The following is a 15444-nucleotide window of genomic DNA, read 5'->3' on the forward strand; positions in this document are numbered from 1 at the left end:
CATCTTGTTAGCCTGGGGAGCCACATTCTGGTTGAAGGAGGCCAGGATTAGCCCCCAAGGCTTGGGATGTCCCTCCTTCCCTGCCGTAGGACTTGAAACCCAGGAGAAAACTCTTGGAATAGCCTTGCCAGGTTCTCAGGGAGGACTCACCTGTCCCCATGTCCTTCTCTTTGCAGATGTGCTGCGGTTGCACATCCCTCTCCCAGGGGTGAGGAGGACTCTCCTGTGTGAGTGTCTGGGGGCCCTGCTCCTTCCTGCCACTTACCACCTGGCCCAGGGCAGGGCCTGACGGGCCTCACTCGGACAGTTGCTGTTACTGCTGGAGGGGTGCAGAGTGCTTTTAAAATGTTTTAAAAAATTTCTCTTGAATTTTTTGTATGTTGGGGGGTGGGGTGGGATGGATGTTTATTGGGCCTGGGAATTTGTTTGATTTTATGTTTTTGTAATTTTTATTGTTTTTTGTTCGTATTGTTTTATTTGTTTTTGTTTTTTTAAAGTGTTATTTTGTTCTTAAGGGAAGGGGTCAGGGCTGCTGGGGAGTGGGTCGCAGCCAACAAAATGGCTGGGGCATGTTCCACAGGGGGGGATGCACTGAGACAACCAATCTCAGTCATCACGGGTAGGAGGAGGAGTTACGCTAAGACCAGACCATGTCATTACAGAGGAGGCAGGTTTAGTCGTTTTCTGAGGACTATCCCTGCCTCCGGGTCTGGTCCTGACCGGATGGATACTAGAATCAGCAAGGGATACCCACATGACCTGAAGGTGCTGCTGTGCAATGCCAGGTCAATGATTCATAAGACCACTGCCATCCTTGACTTGATCATGGATGGAGGACTTGACCTGGCATGTGTAACAGAGACTTGGTTGGATGAAGCAGATGGGCCTGTCCTTGTCGCTGCTTGTCCACCAGATTTCTCTTACGCACAGCAGCCCAGGTCATGTGGGCGGGGGGGGGGGGTTGCAGTGATTTTTAGGAAGTCATTAGTTTGCACCAGGCGTCCTATTGGGAAGACCCAGCTTTCTGAGTGCATGTTCTGGAAGTTGGGCAATAGGGGCAGTACAGGATTCCTTTTGGTGTACCGACCTCCCCGCTGCACCAAGGATTCCCTGCCCGAGCTGCTTCAGGTTGTGGCGGATGTTCTCCTGGAGACACCTAGCTTGGTTGACCTAGGGGATTTTAACATCCATGCCGACACGACCTTACAAGGGGCCGCTCGGGACTTCGTGGAAAGCATGGCCTCCATGGGGCTGTCCCTGAATAAGTCTGGCCCAACTCATAGCCACGGACATGCCTTGGACCTGGTGTTTACCTCTATGGATGTTGGTGTTCTGACACTAAGTAAAAGCAAAACGAAAGAAGTGCCATGCTCAGATCACTTCCTGGTGCAATTGGACTTCTCTGCGACCCATCCCCTCTGCAGGGAGGTGGGACCGATTCGGATGGTCCGCCCCCGCCACTTAATGGATCCAAATAGTTTCCAGAGAGTGGTAGGGGATGCTTTATCCCATGTTGATGGCCTTTCAGCCGACTCCCTGGTGGCCCGCTGGAATGTGGAGTTAACCAGGGCTATTGACTGTTTGGCTCTGAAGCGCCCTCTCCGATTGCATGGAGCCCGGAGAGCCCCGTGGTTTTCCACGGATCTGAGGGCAATGAAACAATCGTTGAGACGGCTAGAGCGCTGGTGGCGGATAACTCATTCCGAATCTGAGCGGACACAGGTTAGAGCTCAACATCGAGCCTACCAAGTGGCGATAGCTGCCTCTATTGCATCTGCAGAAAACAGCAGCAGGAGACTTTTTCAGGTGGTTCACAATTTAGCGGAACCACCTGCGACATCGGGGCCCAGTACGGGCCACATGATCTCCTGCAATGATTTTGCAAAGTTTTTTGCAGATAAAATCGCTCAGATTCGGGAAGAAGTAGACTCCACCGTGGGAGCAGGGCCAGGGCGGGAGAGTGCTAGAGTCCTGTCTAGTCAAGTTGTGTGGGATCAAATCCAGTCTGTTACCCCCCAGGATGTGGACAGGCTGCTTGGATGAGTGAAACCAACCACTTGTCTCCTTGATCCTTGCCCATCCTGGCTTATAAAAGCTAGCCGGGAAGGACTGGGCGATGGGCTTCGTGAGGTGGTGAATGCTTCCCTCCGTGAGGGAGCCTTCCCAGACCTGCTGAAAGAGGCGGTTATTAAACCGCTTCTTAAAAAACCATCTTTAGATGCGGCCACGATGGCCAATTATCGCCCAGTCTCAAATCTTCCATTCTTGGGCAAGGTAACTGAGCGAGTGGTTGCTGAATAACTCCAGGCACGCCTGGAAGATGCGGACCATTTGGATCCCTTCCAGTCGGGATTCAGGCCTCATCATGGGACTGAAACTGCCTTGGTCGCACTGGTTGATGATCTCCAGCGGGCTAGGGACAAAGGTGAGAGCTGTTTCCTAGTTCTGCTGGATCTCTCAGTGGCGTTTGATACCATCGACCATAACATCCTTCTGGACCGTCTTGAGGGGCTGGGAGCTGGGGGCACTGTCATACAGTGGTTCCGCTCCTTCCTCCTGGCCCGTGTTCAGAAAGTGGTGGTGGGGGATGAGTGTTCAGACCCCTGGGCTCTCACTTGTGGGGTGCCTCAGGGTTCTGTCCTCTCCCCCATGCTTTTCAACATTTACATGCAGCCACTGGGAGAGATCATCAGGAGGTTTGGGCTGGATGTTCATCAGTATGCGGATGATACCCAGCTCTATCTCTCTTTTAAATCAGAACCAGTGAAGGCGGTGAAGGTCCTGTGTGGGTGTCTGGAAGCGGTTGGAGGATGGATGGCGGCTAACAGATTGAGGTTGAATCCTGACAAGACAGAAGTACTGTTTTTGGGGGACAGGAGGCGGGCAGGTGTGGAGGATTCCCTGGTCCTGAATGGGGTAACGGTGCCCCTGAAGGACCAGGTGCGCAGCCTGGGAGTCATTTTGGACTCACAGCTGTCCATGGAGGCACAGGTCAAATCTGTGTCCAGGGCAGCTGTTTATCAGCTCCATCTGGTACGTAGGCTGAGACCCTATCTGCCTGCAGACTGTCTCGCCAGAGTGGTACATGCTCTGGTTATCTCCCGCTTGGACTACTGCAATGCGCTCTATGTGGGGCTACCTTTGAAGGTGACCCGGAAACTACAACTAATCCAGAATGTGGCAGCTAGACTGGTGACTGGGAGCGGCCGCCGAGACCATATAACACTGGTCTTGAAAGACCTACATTGGCTCCCATTACGATTCCGAGCACAATTCAAAGTGTTGGTGCTGACCTTTAAAGCCCTAAATGGCCTCTGTCCAGTATATCTGAAGGAGCGTCTCCTCCCCTATCGTTCTGCCCGGACACTGAGGTCCAGCTCCGAGGGCCTTCTGGCGGTTCCCTCACTGCAAGAGGCCAAGTTACAGGGAACCAGGCAGAGGGCCTTCTCGGTAGTGGCGCCCGCCCTGTGGAACGCCCTTCCATCAGATGCCAAAGCGATAAACATCTACCTGACATTCAGAAGACATCTGAAGGCAGCCCTGTTCAGGGAAGTTTTTAATATGTGACATTTTAGTGTATCTTTCATCTTTGTTGGAAGCCGCCCAAAGTGGCTGGGGAAACCCAGCCAGATGGGTGGGATACAAATAATAAATTATTATTATTATTATTATTATTATTATTATTATTAGGGAGAACCAGAGCAGGGACTCAGACCTGCCCTCCTTGCCCCCCACTCTGCGCTCTCGGATGTGGAGAAGCCCTCCCTTCGTGAGGAACTGACAGCCTGACTTTTGCCTTTCAGCTGCTGGAGGAAGATCAGCTGTACCTGCCGTAGGTGATTCAGAACTGCCAGGCAGCTCAGCTCAAGGGGCTCTGAACCCAGAATGGCTCCAAGCAGGAGGCGGCCAAAGCCATCCTGGTGAGTAGTGGGTGGTGTGGGGGACCCCCATGGGGAAGTGGGGGAGGGAGGGGCTTTGGGGACGGGGTTGTCCGTCTGCCAGAGAGGAGTACCCTACTGGCTTAGATTCACGTATCCTGTTTGAAAGGGGAATCATCTTAGGGACTTCTTGTGAAAATCTGGGTCAGGAATGCTGTTCCTGGAATGGACAAACACACAAGATGTAACCGGCTGTGCAGTCACATAAAAAATACTCTTCTATATAGTCTTATCACAATATCAAATGTTTATCTTGCACATAAACAACACATAAAGTGCAATAATATAGACGAGAGCCAGGGACTCTGTGGTGGGGGCAGGTGAGGGCCGTTTTGGCCCAGACTGGCCCCTGACCCAGAGACGCTCTTTCCTCCCACAGGACCTCAGATGTTACGCCCTTTGGGAAAGTGGGGAGGCACAGAAACTAGCGGCCAACAGCATCCCTTCTCTGCTGGCCTTTGCCCGAAGGTTCCCCCATCTCAGAGCACGTAGCTCTCCCTCGTGGATTCAGTCCTTTCATCACTTCCATCTCCCCAAGAGGCTCCCAAGGCTACTCATCCTCTGCAGTTGATAACAGACCTCACTGAAAAGAACGGCTTCCTCTTCTGGTGACACCAGAGAATTCTAGAAGACATTCACCCTTTCCATAGCATTATGGATGCACGATTCTCACAGACAGGTTTCTTGGCAAGACAAGGGCCTTCGCTGGCCATAGAGTGTCATCCTCAGCATCTCCAAAGAAGGAGCTGGGTTGCAAGAGCTGCAGCAAGGGGGGGGGGGACAACCCAGGCTAATGGGGGGGGCTGTCTAGCTAGGAAAGCAAGACCCAGAGACAGTTGTGGGAGACCCAGAGACCGGCTTCCTCTGTGCCAGAGCCAAAGCTGCGAGAGATGGAGAAGCCAGACCTGCTGGGGGTGTCCATGCTGTGAGCCCCTCCATCCTACACTCTGGTTGAATTTGTGAGTAAATAAAACTATATGGACCTGGGACCCCTGGAGTCTCACTGCCCAGAGATGGGGGTAGTTTGCAAATATGCACACACACGAAATAATTTGTGCCTGTGTTCCTAATACATAACTAAGCGTGAAGGGCATGTCATGTGCTTTAGCAACAGCCCTCCTGTAAATAAGGAAATGCAACCTCTGTTGCTGATTTATGAAAAAAGCAGCAAGGGGATCTTCTCGGGTGTCTTGTGAGGTCTGTGGGGCCCTTCAAGAAAGAGGAGCCATTTCTGTGCCCTGAGCCCCTGTCAGAGAGAAAGGCAGGACAACAACAGCAACAACAACAATTCTGGTGCATATTCTTGAAAAGTTCTTGCCCCTCCTGATCCACTGCCCCAAATTGCACTGCAGTGAATTGGGCCAGAGTCCAGCTTGCCAGGATCAAAGAACTGCAGAGTTCTGAATCAGACCGTCAATCCATCTACCTCAGGATGGCCTACACTGATTGGCAGCAATTGCTCTCTGGGTTTCTCTCCCAGCCTTACAAAACACTCGACAGACTCCATCCCTGGGAAGCTGTGGATGAAGAACATCTGAGCCAGGCAGGCCCCATGGCTGATCTCCCCAAGGCCAAACCAGAAGATGGCCAGCATCTTGGGCAGGGTGGAGGTGGAGAGGCCCAGGTCGATGGCCGAAAGGACGGAGAGGAAGTAGAACATGGGCTGGTGGAGGCTGGCTTCCGTTTTGATGATGAAGAGGATGGTGCAGTTGCCCACGAGAGCAACGAGGTAGCCAAGGCAGAAGGGGATGGAGATCCAGGAGTGAAGCGCCTCCAGCCCTGGGACCCCCAGCAGGATGAAGGTGGGGGAATAAAAGTGGGTGGCATTAGACAGTGGCATTCTCCTCCTGGACCCAGCCAGAGAACAGGTCACTGCGACCCTGCCATGAAGAAGAAAACAGGCCAGCATTTTCCTCCATGGCTCCTCATGGACACATAGACCCTTGCCTAGCAATCCTGTTTCATGTTAAGAAAACAATTGTGTGTTTGTGTGGAGGGGATGAGCCTGCTAGCTGGATTTGGCCAGAGTGTAGGTCCCTGTGTCCGAACAAAGAAAATGAAAAAGCAGTCTGCACGCTGCTGTATGAGGACCTTTCCTGTCTGCTTCTCCTCTCCCACCCATCAATTCATTGGGCCAATTTAGTCTGACAAAGCTGGTGGGGGTGGCGGCTCTCCACTTTCCTCATCCTGTACATGGTTCTGTATTCTTCTGTCGTGTGTCCCCCCCCCCCCGGCACATTTCCCACTAACGTCTCCTTCATCAAAACCAGCCTTTCTCTGCGGGGAACCTGATTCCTCCACCACCACACGCCCTGATCTTCTCATTCACCTCTTGCAGCTCTACAGTGACCAGAGCTGGACATTCCAGCTCTCAACAAGGTCAGTCAATGAGTCGCCGGGGGAGCAAGGTCCCGCAAGGCTTGGCGGAAATGCTGCTTTCTGGTCAGCCAAGTGGAGTCAGATCTGAGAGATGCTCCTCCATCCACGATGCAGCTGCCAGTAGACCTTTGACTCTGTGGCTCAGCAGAGCACACCTTGCTGTGTTGATCTGTAGGTGAGCTGGCAGAACAAAGGTCCTATAAAGGTGAGTGGAAAGGAGGGGGAGTAATAGAATCATAGAATGGACAAGTTGGAAGGGACCACAAGGTGCTTCTAGTCCATGGTGCTTCTAGTCCAACCTTGCTGTGTTAATCTGAAGGTGAGCTGGCAGAAAGGCAAAAGTCAGGCTGTCAGTTCCTCACGAAGGGAGGGCTTCTCCACATCCCAGAGTGCAGAGTGGGGGGGGGGGGCAAGGAGGGCAGGTCTGAGTCCCTGCTCTGGTTCTCTCCAATACTCACCCCTGGGAGAGGGATGTGCAACCGCAGCACATCTGCAAAGAGAAGGACATGGGGACAGGTGAGTCCGTCCCTGAGCACCTGGCAAGGCTATTCCAAGAGTTTTCTCCTGGGTTCCAAGTCCTACGGCAGGGAAGGAGGGACATCCCAAGCCTTGGGGAGCCAGTCCTGGCCTCCTTCAACCAGAATGTGGCTCCCCAGGCTAACAAGATGGTCAATATCCAGTTCCACTCCATCCTTTTAAAATTAAAATAACAAAATGGATCCCAACTTTCAGAGCATGTAAATCACATGAGTGGAAAGACCCCTGCTCCACTCACAGAAATAGGACTATGCTTCCTTCTCCCACCCTTGAAGTAAACGTCTATGTAACGAAAGAGAATTGACCCAAGTCTGCCTTCCTCCGCCATCCTCAGCTTCGCTCTTCAAGCCAAAAGACAACACTTCCTGTAGTGATCAGGTGGGATTGCTATGAGGATTTATAACAAATATAGAGTAAGCCTTCTGTGTCAGCAATGAAAGCATTGCGTTGACTGGGTTTAAACTATTTTCATATGATTCTTGATCAATCCACTCCTCTGCATCCCTGTTCCATTTCTCTTTCTTCACAAGTCACGTACCCACTTAGACAGGCAGGCGTCCTGGGTCATCAAAGACAGTGGGCAGTTTCTTTGCTGTAGCTTTTCTGATATGTTAATCTTAGGATGTTAATCTTAGGGCCAGGAAACAGGTCCACATAAAGGTAATAATGATCACTGTCCTCCTGGCCAGACAGAGAGTACACAGAGACAAAGACAGAGATTATTATACACACCCTTCCCAGAGTCTTGCTGGTTCAAGCCTCTGTGTGTATTCTTATTAATCAGAGTTCAATCTTTCCTTTACTTTGGAAACGCCTCACTTCCCCGTCCCGGGGCGAAACCCCCTGGCCTTTCATTGGTAGAGCTGCCACCACGCCGGTAGCGTTTACCTCAGCAGGGACTGACTGAGTGGGCGGCGAGATGCTTTCAGCCTCGGACACTTGGTGGGTTCTGAAATGGCCGTGCAGGCCAAATTCATGACCCTGGCGGGCTGGATGAGGACTCCTGGCCTACACTGACTGGCAGCAGCTCCCCAGAGTTTCAGGCAGGGATTTTGTCCAGCCCTTGCAGGAGATGTCAGGAGTTGACCGTGGGACATTCTGCATGCCAAACAGATACTCAAGGACTCCCCATATTTCACTAGCCTTTCAATGTTATGCTATTAGCAATCGTGGAGATTCCACCTGCCTCTTTCGAAAAGAGAACAGTCACCTGGTCAATTTAATTAATTAATTAATTAATTATAATAATAATTTATTTGTACCCCACCAATCGGGCTGGGTTTCCCTAGCCACTCTTGGCGGCTTCCAACAAAATATTAAAATACAATAGTCCATCAAACATTAAAAGCTTCCCTAAATATAATAATAACAATAACCATCCATTTTCAGTCCATTGAATTAGCAATTAAGCATTTCTGGAAAAGGGAATGGCATACTTTTGTATATTAGTATAAAAAGCATGCATAGGAAAGTAGTACTCATTTATGACGAGAATAGGATTTATTTATGTTGAACTTTGCTTGGTTCCTCCTTGGCAGCCAGTGCAATGGTTTCAGCAGGGCTAGAACTCAGGACCCGCTGCCTTGAGGGACATCTAAGAGCAGTTGGGCAGGGAAAGGTCTCCCTTGGGAGGTGGTGGACTCTCCTTCCTTGGAGGTTTCTGAGCAGAGATTGGACGGCCATCTGCCATGGATGCTTTAGCTGAGATTCCTGCATTGCTGGGGGTTGGACTAGATGACCCAGGGATCCCCTCCTATCTCTCCACTCCTGAATTCTAGGAGGAGCTTCCTTGCCTCCTGCAAAGCCCTTTTCCCTGCAAGTTCTTCCTCCGGTTTCCGCCCAAGGGAGGGAGATGCTCAGAGTCCAGCCATGAGCCTCACCCCCAAAAGGATATCTGGGCAGTGGCGTAGCCAGGGGGGCAGGTGCCCCCTAAATCCATAAAAAAATAAAATAATCTGAGGTTCTGCCAAGCGAGAGAGGGCTGAGCTGGGTGGACTCGGCTTGGCAAGAGTTAAAGGGAACTGAGCTGCCTTCCTAGAGAGGACAGGAAAGCAAGGGGGGGGCAGGTCCTCCAGAGCCAAGGCCCCTCCCTCCCCCGTTCTTTCATGCAAGGAAGGGGGGGGTGTTGCTTTGTGTCTCTGCTGCAAGGGCTGCATCGCTGCCCCCTCCTGGGATCTGGTGAGTCTCCTCTCTCTCTGGGATCTGGTGGGGGTCCCAGGGCTGCAGCAGGGGAGGAGGCGTGGGGGGGCTGATCTGCTCCTGCAGGGGGGGCAAGTCAGGGAGGAGAGGGTCCTGCCAGGGAGGGGCCAGGTCTGCCACGCTCTCCTTCATGCAGATCAGAGGATCCCAAACTCATTTGGCCTTCCGCCCCCCCCCCTTTCAGAAAAAATCTCCCTTCTTTAAACAAAGGAGTCCCTGGGATTTTAACTCTGTGTGACATCGCTCAGCGTCATTGCACAAGAGAGGTAACATCTGCAAATGGTTTTCCAAAGCTGGACGAGGAGGTGGACTAGCCCCCCCCCCCCCGAAAAAAAGGGTGGGAGAGGAAGGCCAGGAATAAAGAGACGGATCCCAGCCCAGAGTCTGGCTGTTGCATTGGGGACCAGTTTCCCAGTCGTCTCCCAGGGCAGCTCCCCACGGAGGCCACTGCAGCAATCCCCTCGCACCCAGAGCAGGGCATCCCAGGACCAGCTCCTCTCTGTCCCAAAGGGATTGTTGCTGGCAAAGCAGCCGGAAATGGGCGCTGCTACTCACTGAGCCTCCAGGGACCTTGGCATCTATGTGTGTTAAGCTATCTAACAGAATACTAATACTAAATTACCCGCCTAAATTTCAAGGGAGGTGTCTTTGGCCTCATCCACTTGGCCCTCAGGGGTTGGTGAGATACATACCTGGCCCTCAGAGCAAAGAAAAAGGGACCCAACCCCAGGAGTCTGTCTTGAGAGCGGCAGAGAGTGCAAGTGCAAGAAAAGGAGACAGAAGCAGGGGAGTGGGGGGTGGGGGAAGCAACTCCTGAGGACCCCCGGGTGAGGACCCCCACTAGAGCCAAGCATCCATTTTTCACGAGGCACCAATGACTCCCTTGTCAGTCGGTTCTGACTTCATGCATTGACTGGAAGGCAGGAGCAACAAGGCTGATTCATCTCCCAGAAATCCCTTCAGTTGCCTCCACATTCTGCATTGCTAGAAGGCTAGAGACATATCTCTTCTCTTCTTACTCCTCTTTACTCCCCAAAAGATAGCTAATGGTCTGGGCTGTGGTGCAATCCTACCCTGGTTCCCAGCAAGACTCATCCATGCTTGCTCAGGGAACCTTTTTCTTCTCCTGATATGGTACAACTTTTGTAACAGAACAATGTATTTGCTTTGTAGGATTTGCTAGAGCTTCTCATTCAGACAGACAGAACTTGGCAGAAGACCAAAAGGTTCCTTCCGATCTCTCAGAGGCTTCCTGAGAGCACAGATGGATGAGCAAGACTCAGCTGGCCCTGAAACAGGAAGAGGCCATGACATCCAAACTGGGAGCACTGGGGGGTTCTGGGAAAATTTTGTGCAGAAGATCCTGAGTGAGGAGGACACCCTCTGCTCAGAGGTGCAGAGCCAGCAGGTGAGGCAGTTCTGCTTCCAGGAGGCCAAAGGACCCCGAGAGGTTTGCAACCGACTCTACCACCTTGACCGTCAGTGGCTGAAGCCAGAAAGGCACACGAAAGCTGAGATGCTGGACCTGGTGATCTTGGAGCAGTTCCTGGCTGTCCTTCCAACAGAGATGGAGAGCTGGGTGAGGGAGTGTGGAGCAGAGACCAGTTCCCAGGCGGTGGCCCTGGCCGAAGGTTTCCTCCTGAGTCAGGCAGAGGAGAGAAAGCAGGTGAGAGAGACTTTCCTCTGGATACTCCCAAGGGGCTCCAAAGAGGATGGAGAACATCCCATAATGCTCTACTGTTGGCCCATCTGTTTTATGGGAAGGCATCCATGGAATGAGATGTAACACCTTGAATGTTTTTGTCTTTGTCATTCTTTTACTAATATTTCTCCCCATTCTCTGTTTTGAATCCTTGTTTCTTTTTCAGGGAAAGGATCTCTTTGCAGAAATGGACCTGGATTCCTGTGAGGCAGAGAGGCCTCCGTTGGACACCAGAGAGAGGCCACTGGGTAAGGAGGAAGGTGGTGTTTCTCTGTTTGGTCTCATTCTGTTGGTTTTCCAACTCATCTGAGGGTTCTTTGTCACGGCTAAAAATTGGCAGCTGTTTCTTTAATGCTTAAAAAGCTGGGTCAGCATGAGTCAGCGGCCTGAACCGGGTTGTATATATAGAGTGAGAAATGTTAGTTTGGTTTAGGTTGGTTGGTGAAAGCTGGTAGTGTTGTGTGTGTGAGATTTTGACCAGCTTCGGCCCATCTGAAGCTGATACAGGCTCGTCTTATATTGAGCCCAAGCAGAGTAGTCCACACAGCAGAAGGATAAGCAGTATGTGCCACATTCTTAACTTTATTTCCACTCTATGCTGAGAGAATACAAACATGCATCTTGCCTCTGTGAGAGCAGAGAAGCAACCTGTCTCTCTAACAAAGAAACCGAGAGAACAGTGAAAAACAGCAAACCAGTGTACGTCACATCCAGTCTCCCATTCCTGTGGGAATCCAACAGTAACTTGGAGTGTGGAATGCAAAACAATTTCTTGTGACATACATTCACTGCTCAGTGAGGAAGCAGAAACCAACAGTGTGTACAGTTGGTCAGTCGCTTTTGCAGAAAGGCTTTTAAGAATAAAAGCAGAAAGCACTCTGCAAGGATACTCTACTTGTGGACTCTTTTATGCCAACAAGGGTCTGAGGACCAGGCTGAGGCAACAAAGGGAGGTCAGAACCCCCCCTTTTTTTTTTACAAACACTGACAGGTTATGGGCCCAGTGTTTCTGAGCTTGTGCAGAGTGCAAAACGACTGACAGCATCTGAGCTGGTGAGTCCTGGTGGTGTATGGAGCCAGTGGCTGTGCGTTGGAGCAGTTGGTGGCAAGCTGTAACTGTCTGCAGTGACGCTGGGGCAGCTAGGATCTGAGGATCAGGAAAGCACTCAGCATCGGCTACTGGAACAGTTTGAACTGCTAGAGGACCACAGTAGGCGACTCACAGAGCAGCTACACCAGTACTCTGCAAGGATACTCTTCTCGTGGACTCTTTTATGCCAACAGAACCTTTTTTTTTTTTTTTTACAAACACTGATATTCTTTTCATCTTGTTTTGCGGGGAGACAGTTGGGAACAAGGGTCCAGAGGAGGGGAGATGGGTTTTTGCACATCTAACATATGAAATGGGCACAAACCTCCAAATGCTTTCAGCAGGTAAGGCTTTCTGAAAGGCCCATCTGTAGTTAGAGATGCCCTGTTTCCCTTGTAAGAGAAGTAGGCACTCCTGGCATCCTGTTTACATTTTTTCTCTTGCAGGTGACAGAATGATGCCAGCAAAACCTCCTGATCCGCTTTTTCATGGGGGCAGAAGGGAAGCAGCGGCTGTGGAACCAAATCAGGTCAGGGGAAGCTGCCTTGTGGGGACAGAGGCCGAGGGATGGAGCAATATCATGGACTGGTTGGGCACAGAGGAATGGTGGGAGGAAGCAGCCGGGGAAGCAGGAAGGGAAGACGTCTCAGAGCCGAAGGAGTGGAGGTGGAGGAAGGATGAGCGGTCAGAGGCGGAAGAGGGAGAAGAGGGAGAAGCCTGGGAAGAGGAGGTTATCCATATAACTCTGACACCAGCCTTCTGAATTTCGCCAGTAGGATTCATCTGTAGTTGCAGTTTTCATGGAATCCTAGAGTTGAAAGGGACACCAAGTGTCATTAAATCCAACCCCCTGCGTTGCTAGATCATCCAAGACAGATGGCCATCCAAAATAGGCTTATCTTATTTCTAGACTGATCACTGAATGCAAAAATTGGTTTCTAAGAAGTGGACAAATGAGAACAAATAGTGGCATGGATTCACCTAACCAGCGCCATCCGCTGGAAAATGGAGCCTGCCCCCCATTCCTCCCCTCCCCCTCTCCATGCCCCCATGAACCCCTTGAATTTGGCTCTAGGGCATTGGGAGGGAACCTTCCCAGAACAACTCACGAGGAGAGGAGAAAGTGGATCCTTCCATTGGGGAAACTGGAATGCTTGAGTAGGCAGAATGACTTGGAAAACACAAGGTGGAGTTCCACCTATTTGCACAAAGACGGATACCCATAACTAAAAGGCAGAATAAAATAAGCATCCATAAATAAAATGTGCAGCAAAGGAATCCTATTGAAACAACACCACAATTTACAGGAAGGAAACAACAGAGCATTGTGTAGCAGATCATATTTCTGCTGTCTCAGAGAGGACATTTCCCTTTTTCTTTTAGGGTCCAGTCTGCTTTGAAGATGTCACCATTCGTTTCACAGACGAGGAGTGGGCGTTCCTGGATCCTGTCCAGAGAGTTCTGCATAAGGACGTCATGGAGGACACTCGTGGGATCGTGGCCTCTCTTGGTAAGGCTCCGTGTGGGATCATCATATCAGCCTGGAAATTCAAAACATACCTCTCTTTCACAGAGCTCAACAGCACCCCCTATAGCACCTGGGAACCTAACACCCCCACAATAAACAGTAACTTACAGTTTTTTCTTTGAACAATCTTCCTCAAATTATTCCTTTTTCTACCACGACCGGGCTGGTCTGAACTGCCCAGGCCATCTTAAATGTCAGCTTCAGAATTGTTAGGAAAGATAAGTTGTGAGCTTTAGAGCTTACAGGGTTAACAGCTCAGAGTGTCCTGCATCTGGGGAGGAGCTTTCTCAACATCCGGGAAAGCTGTTTCTTCGTTCTTTCTGACTTTCGTTTTCTGCTGAGACAAGGAAGACGCAACGTCTGCATTTTCCGATGGTTTATCTTGCTGTACATACAAAAAAGCTTTCTAATTTAGAGGATCAGCAGTGTATTGGACCCTGAGTTCTGCAAGCTCACACACACAAGCAGCACTCGCTCTGCTGCTCTGATACAAGTCCAGGAAATGTGGAGCTTCAGGTTTTCTGTTTTTGTTTTTGCTCCTGTCAGTCTTGGGTTGATCAAAGAAATGACTGACAATGGAGATGGAGGGGATGTTGGGATATTTCCGTTCCACCTTAAAAGGGAGCAGGCTGTGAGTCACAGAGCCTGCGTATTTCCTGTTCACAGGATGTTTATGTTTGCTGTTGCTTTCGATTTCTTGGTCGAAGACACTGACGCAGAACAGTCATGTCTTTCTTTGTTCTGATCAACGCTGAATAAAGATTGTAAATTATGCTCTCCTGGGTGCGACTTCTGGCTGTGCATTATCTGCTGATAAAAGGTGTGCATGAGCTCTGGAATGTGACAAGATATTTCTAGAAACAACTCATGTCGCTACTAATCGCTCATACTGCGTGTCTACGGGAGATCGATGGATGTCCGGCAGCCGGCTTGGGGGCCATGATGGACTTTATCTCCCTGGCAGTATCCCAACAACAGGTTTCGGGCCCAGATTCACGGTACTTACAGGAGAGTAAGACTGCGACAGACTGCGTTGAGAGGTATGTGGAGGAAAAGCGAAAGTAAGACTTTTCTGTTTGCCGAGGCAGGAGCCTTTGAACTCCGGCAGACTAATGGATCTGGGAGCCGCGCCAAAGGCTTCGTGATTAATGAGCTGCTGAGATAAGACGTCTCTGAAGTGTATAAGGCTCACGGCAAAACCAAAAAGCTGGAAACGGAGTTTTTCCAAGCTTCTGAGGCTACTGAGTGCCCAAAGTTGAATGGGCACAATTATAAAACCTGGGCTGTGTGGTGTGAGAGTTTGCTGCATCAGTTTGGAGTGTGGCATACTGTGTCTGAAGCCCCTCCAGTTCCTCTGACAGAGAAATGGAAAGGCCAGAATTCGAGGGCCATTGACGTAATAGTCTTGTCCGTCTCTCTGGAGGAGATTAAAACGTTGGCTGGCCACGTGACTGCACGTAAGATGTGGAATGCTTTGAAGATAGCCCACCAGCCAGTCATCCCAGCCCAGAGTTTGACTGCGTCGGAGGTCCTGGCTGTTTCCCAGAATGCGAGTGAATGCAGGGATGCTGAGGGCACCGGTTGCAAGCTGCAGGGGGAGCTGGCTGTCACGTCATCCCAGGCAGCATTCCAGCCTCTAGGGGGAGCCAAGGAGTCGGCAGCTGAGAGCTCTGTTTCTCATGGGAACCAAGGTCATCGCCTTTGCAGAGGCCGGAAGGGCAAAGGTAAACAGAGGCAGACGCCTGCAGATGGCCAGAAGCAGAGGGAGGGTGAAGAGCCCACGCCAGTGGAAAACAAGGTTTTGTTTGCTGGCACAGCTTCACAAAAGGCTAAAGGCAAGTCTGATGGCCAGGAGCAGGGGGGCAAGCTGCAAAAGCCCATGCCAGTGGAAAACAAGGGTTTGCTTGCTGTAAAGACTGCTCCAAAAGCCAAAGGCAGGTTTGTTGTTGATTCTGGTGCGAGCCGCCATGTCGCGTAAGACCGCCACCTCTTTATCTCCTTCAAACCTCAAGAAGGTGAGATCCACCTGGCTGATGGAAAGACGTTGCAAATCGCAGGAGAAGGGACTGTG

At 50.9% G+C, this 15444-nt stretch overlaps 2 protein-coding genes across 5 annotated transcripts in view; one reads left to right on the forward strand and one right to left on the reverse strand.

Moving 5' to 3' along the window:
- LOC308475072 (uncharacterized protein) overlaps window positions 1-15444 on the reverse strand; it is a 296536-nt gene that overhangs the window by 83569 nt on the left and 197523 nt on the right. The gene's annotated exons all lie outside the window — the stretch shown is intronic.
- The window catches only part of LOC308475116 (uncharacterized protein), a 55500-nt gene continuing 48908 nt past the window's right edge, over window positions 8853-15444 (forward strand). The window contains exons 1-6 of one of the 3 annotated variants that reach the window (XM_081002039.1): window positions 8853-9032; window positions 10227-10719; window positions 10922-11003; window positions 12292-12374; window positions 13229-13355; window positions 13419-13472. In XM_081002039.1, the coding sequence (XP_080858165.1) occupies window positions 10318-10719; window positions 10922-11003; window positions 12292-12374; window positions 13229-13355; window positions 13419-13472 (748 nt within the window). In that variant the 5' untranslated portion in view covers window positions 8853-9032; window positions 10227-10317. The remainder of the gene's footprint in view (window positions 9033-10226; window positions 10720-10921; window positions 11004-12291; window positions 12375-13228; window positions 13356-13418; window positions 13473-15444) is intronic. The other 2 variants (XM_081002040.1, XM_081002041.1) reach the window with 2 other exon arrangements.

The sequence above is a fragment of the Podarcis pityusensis genome (genome assembly GCF_964106645.2).
Source record: "Podarcis pityusensis genome assembly, chromosome: 4".
Lineage (NCBI taxonomy): Eukaryota > Metazoa > Chordata > Lepidosauria > Squamata > Lacertidae > Podarcis > Podarcis pityusensis.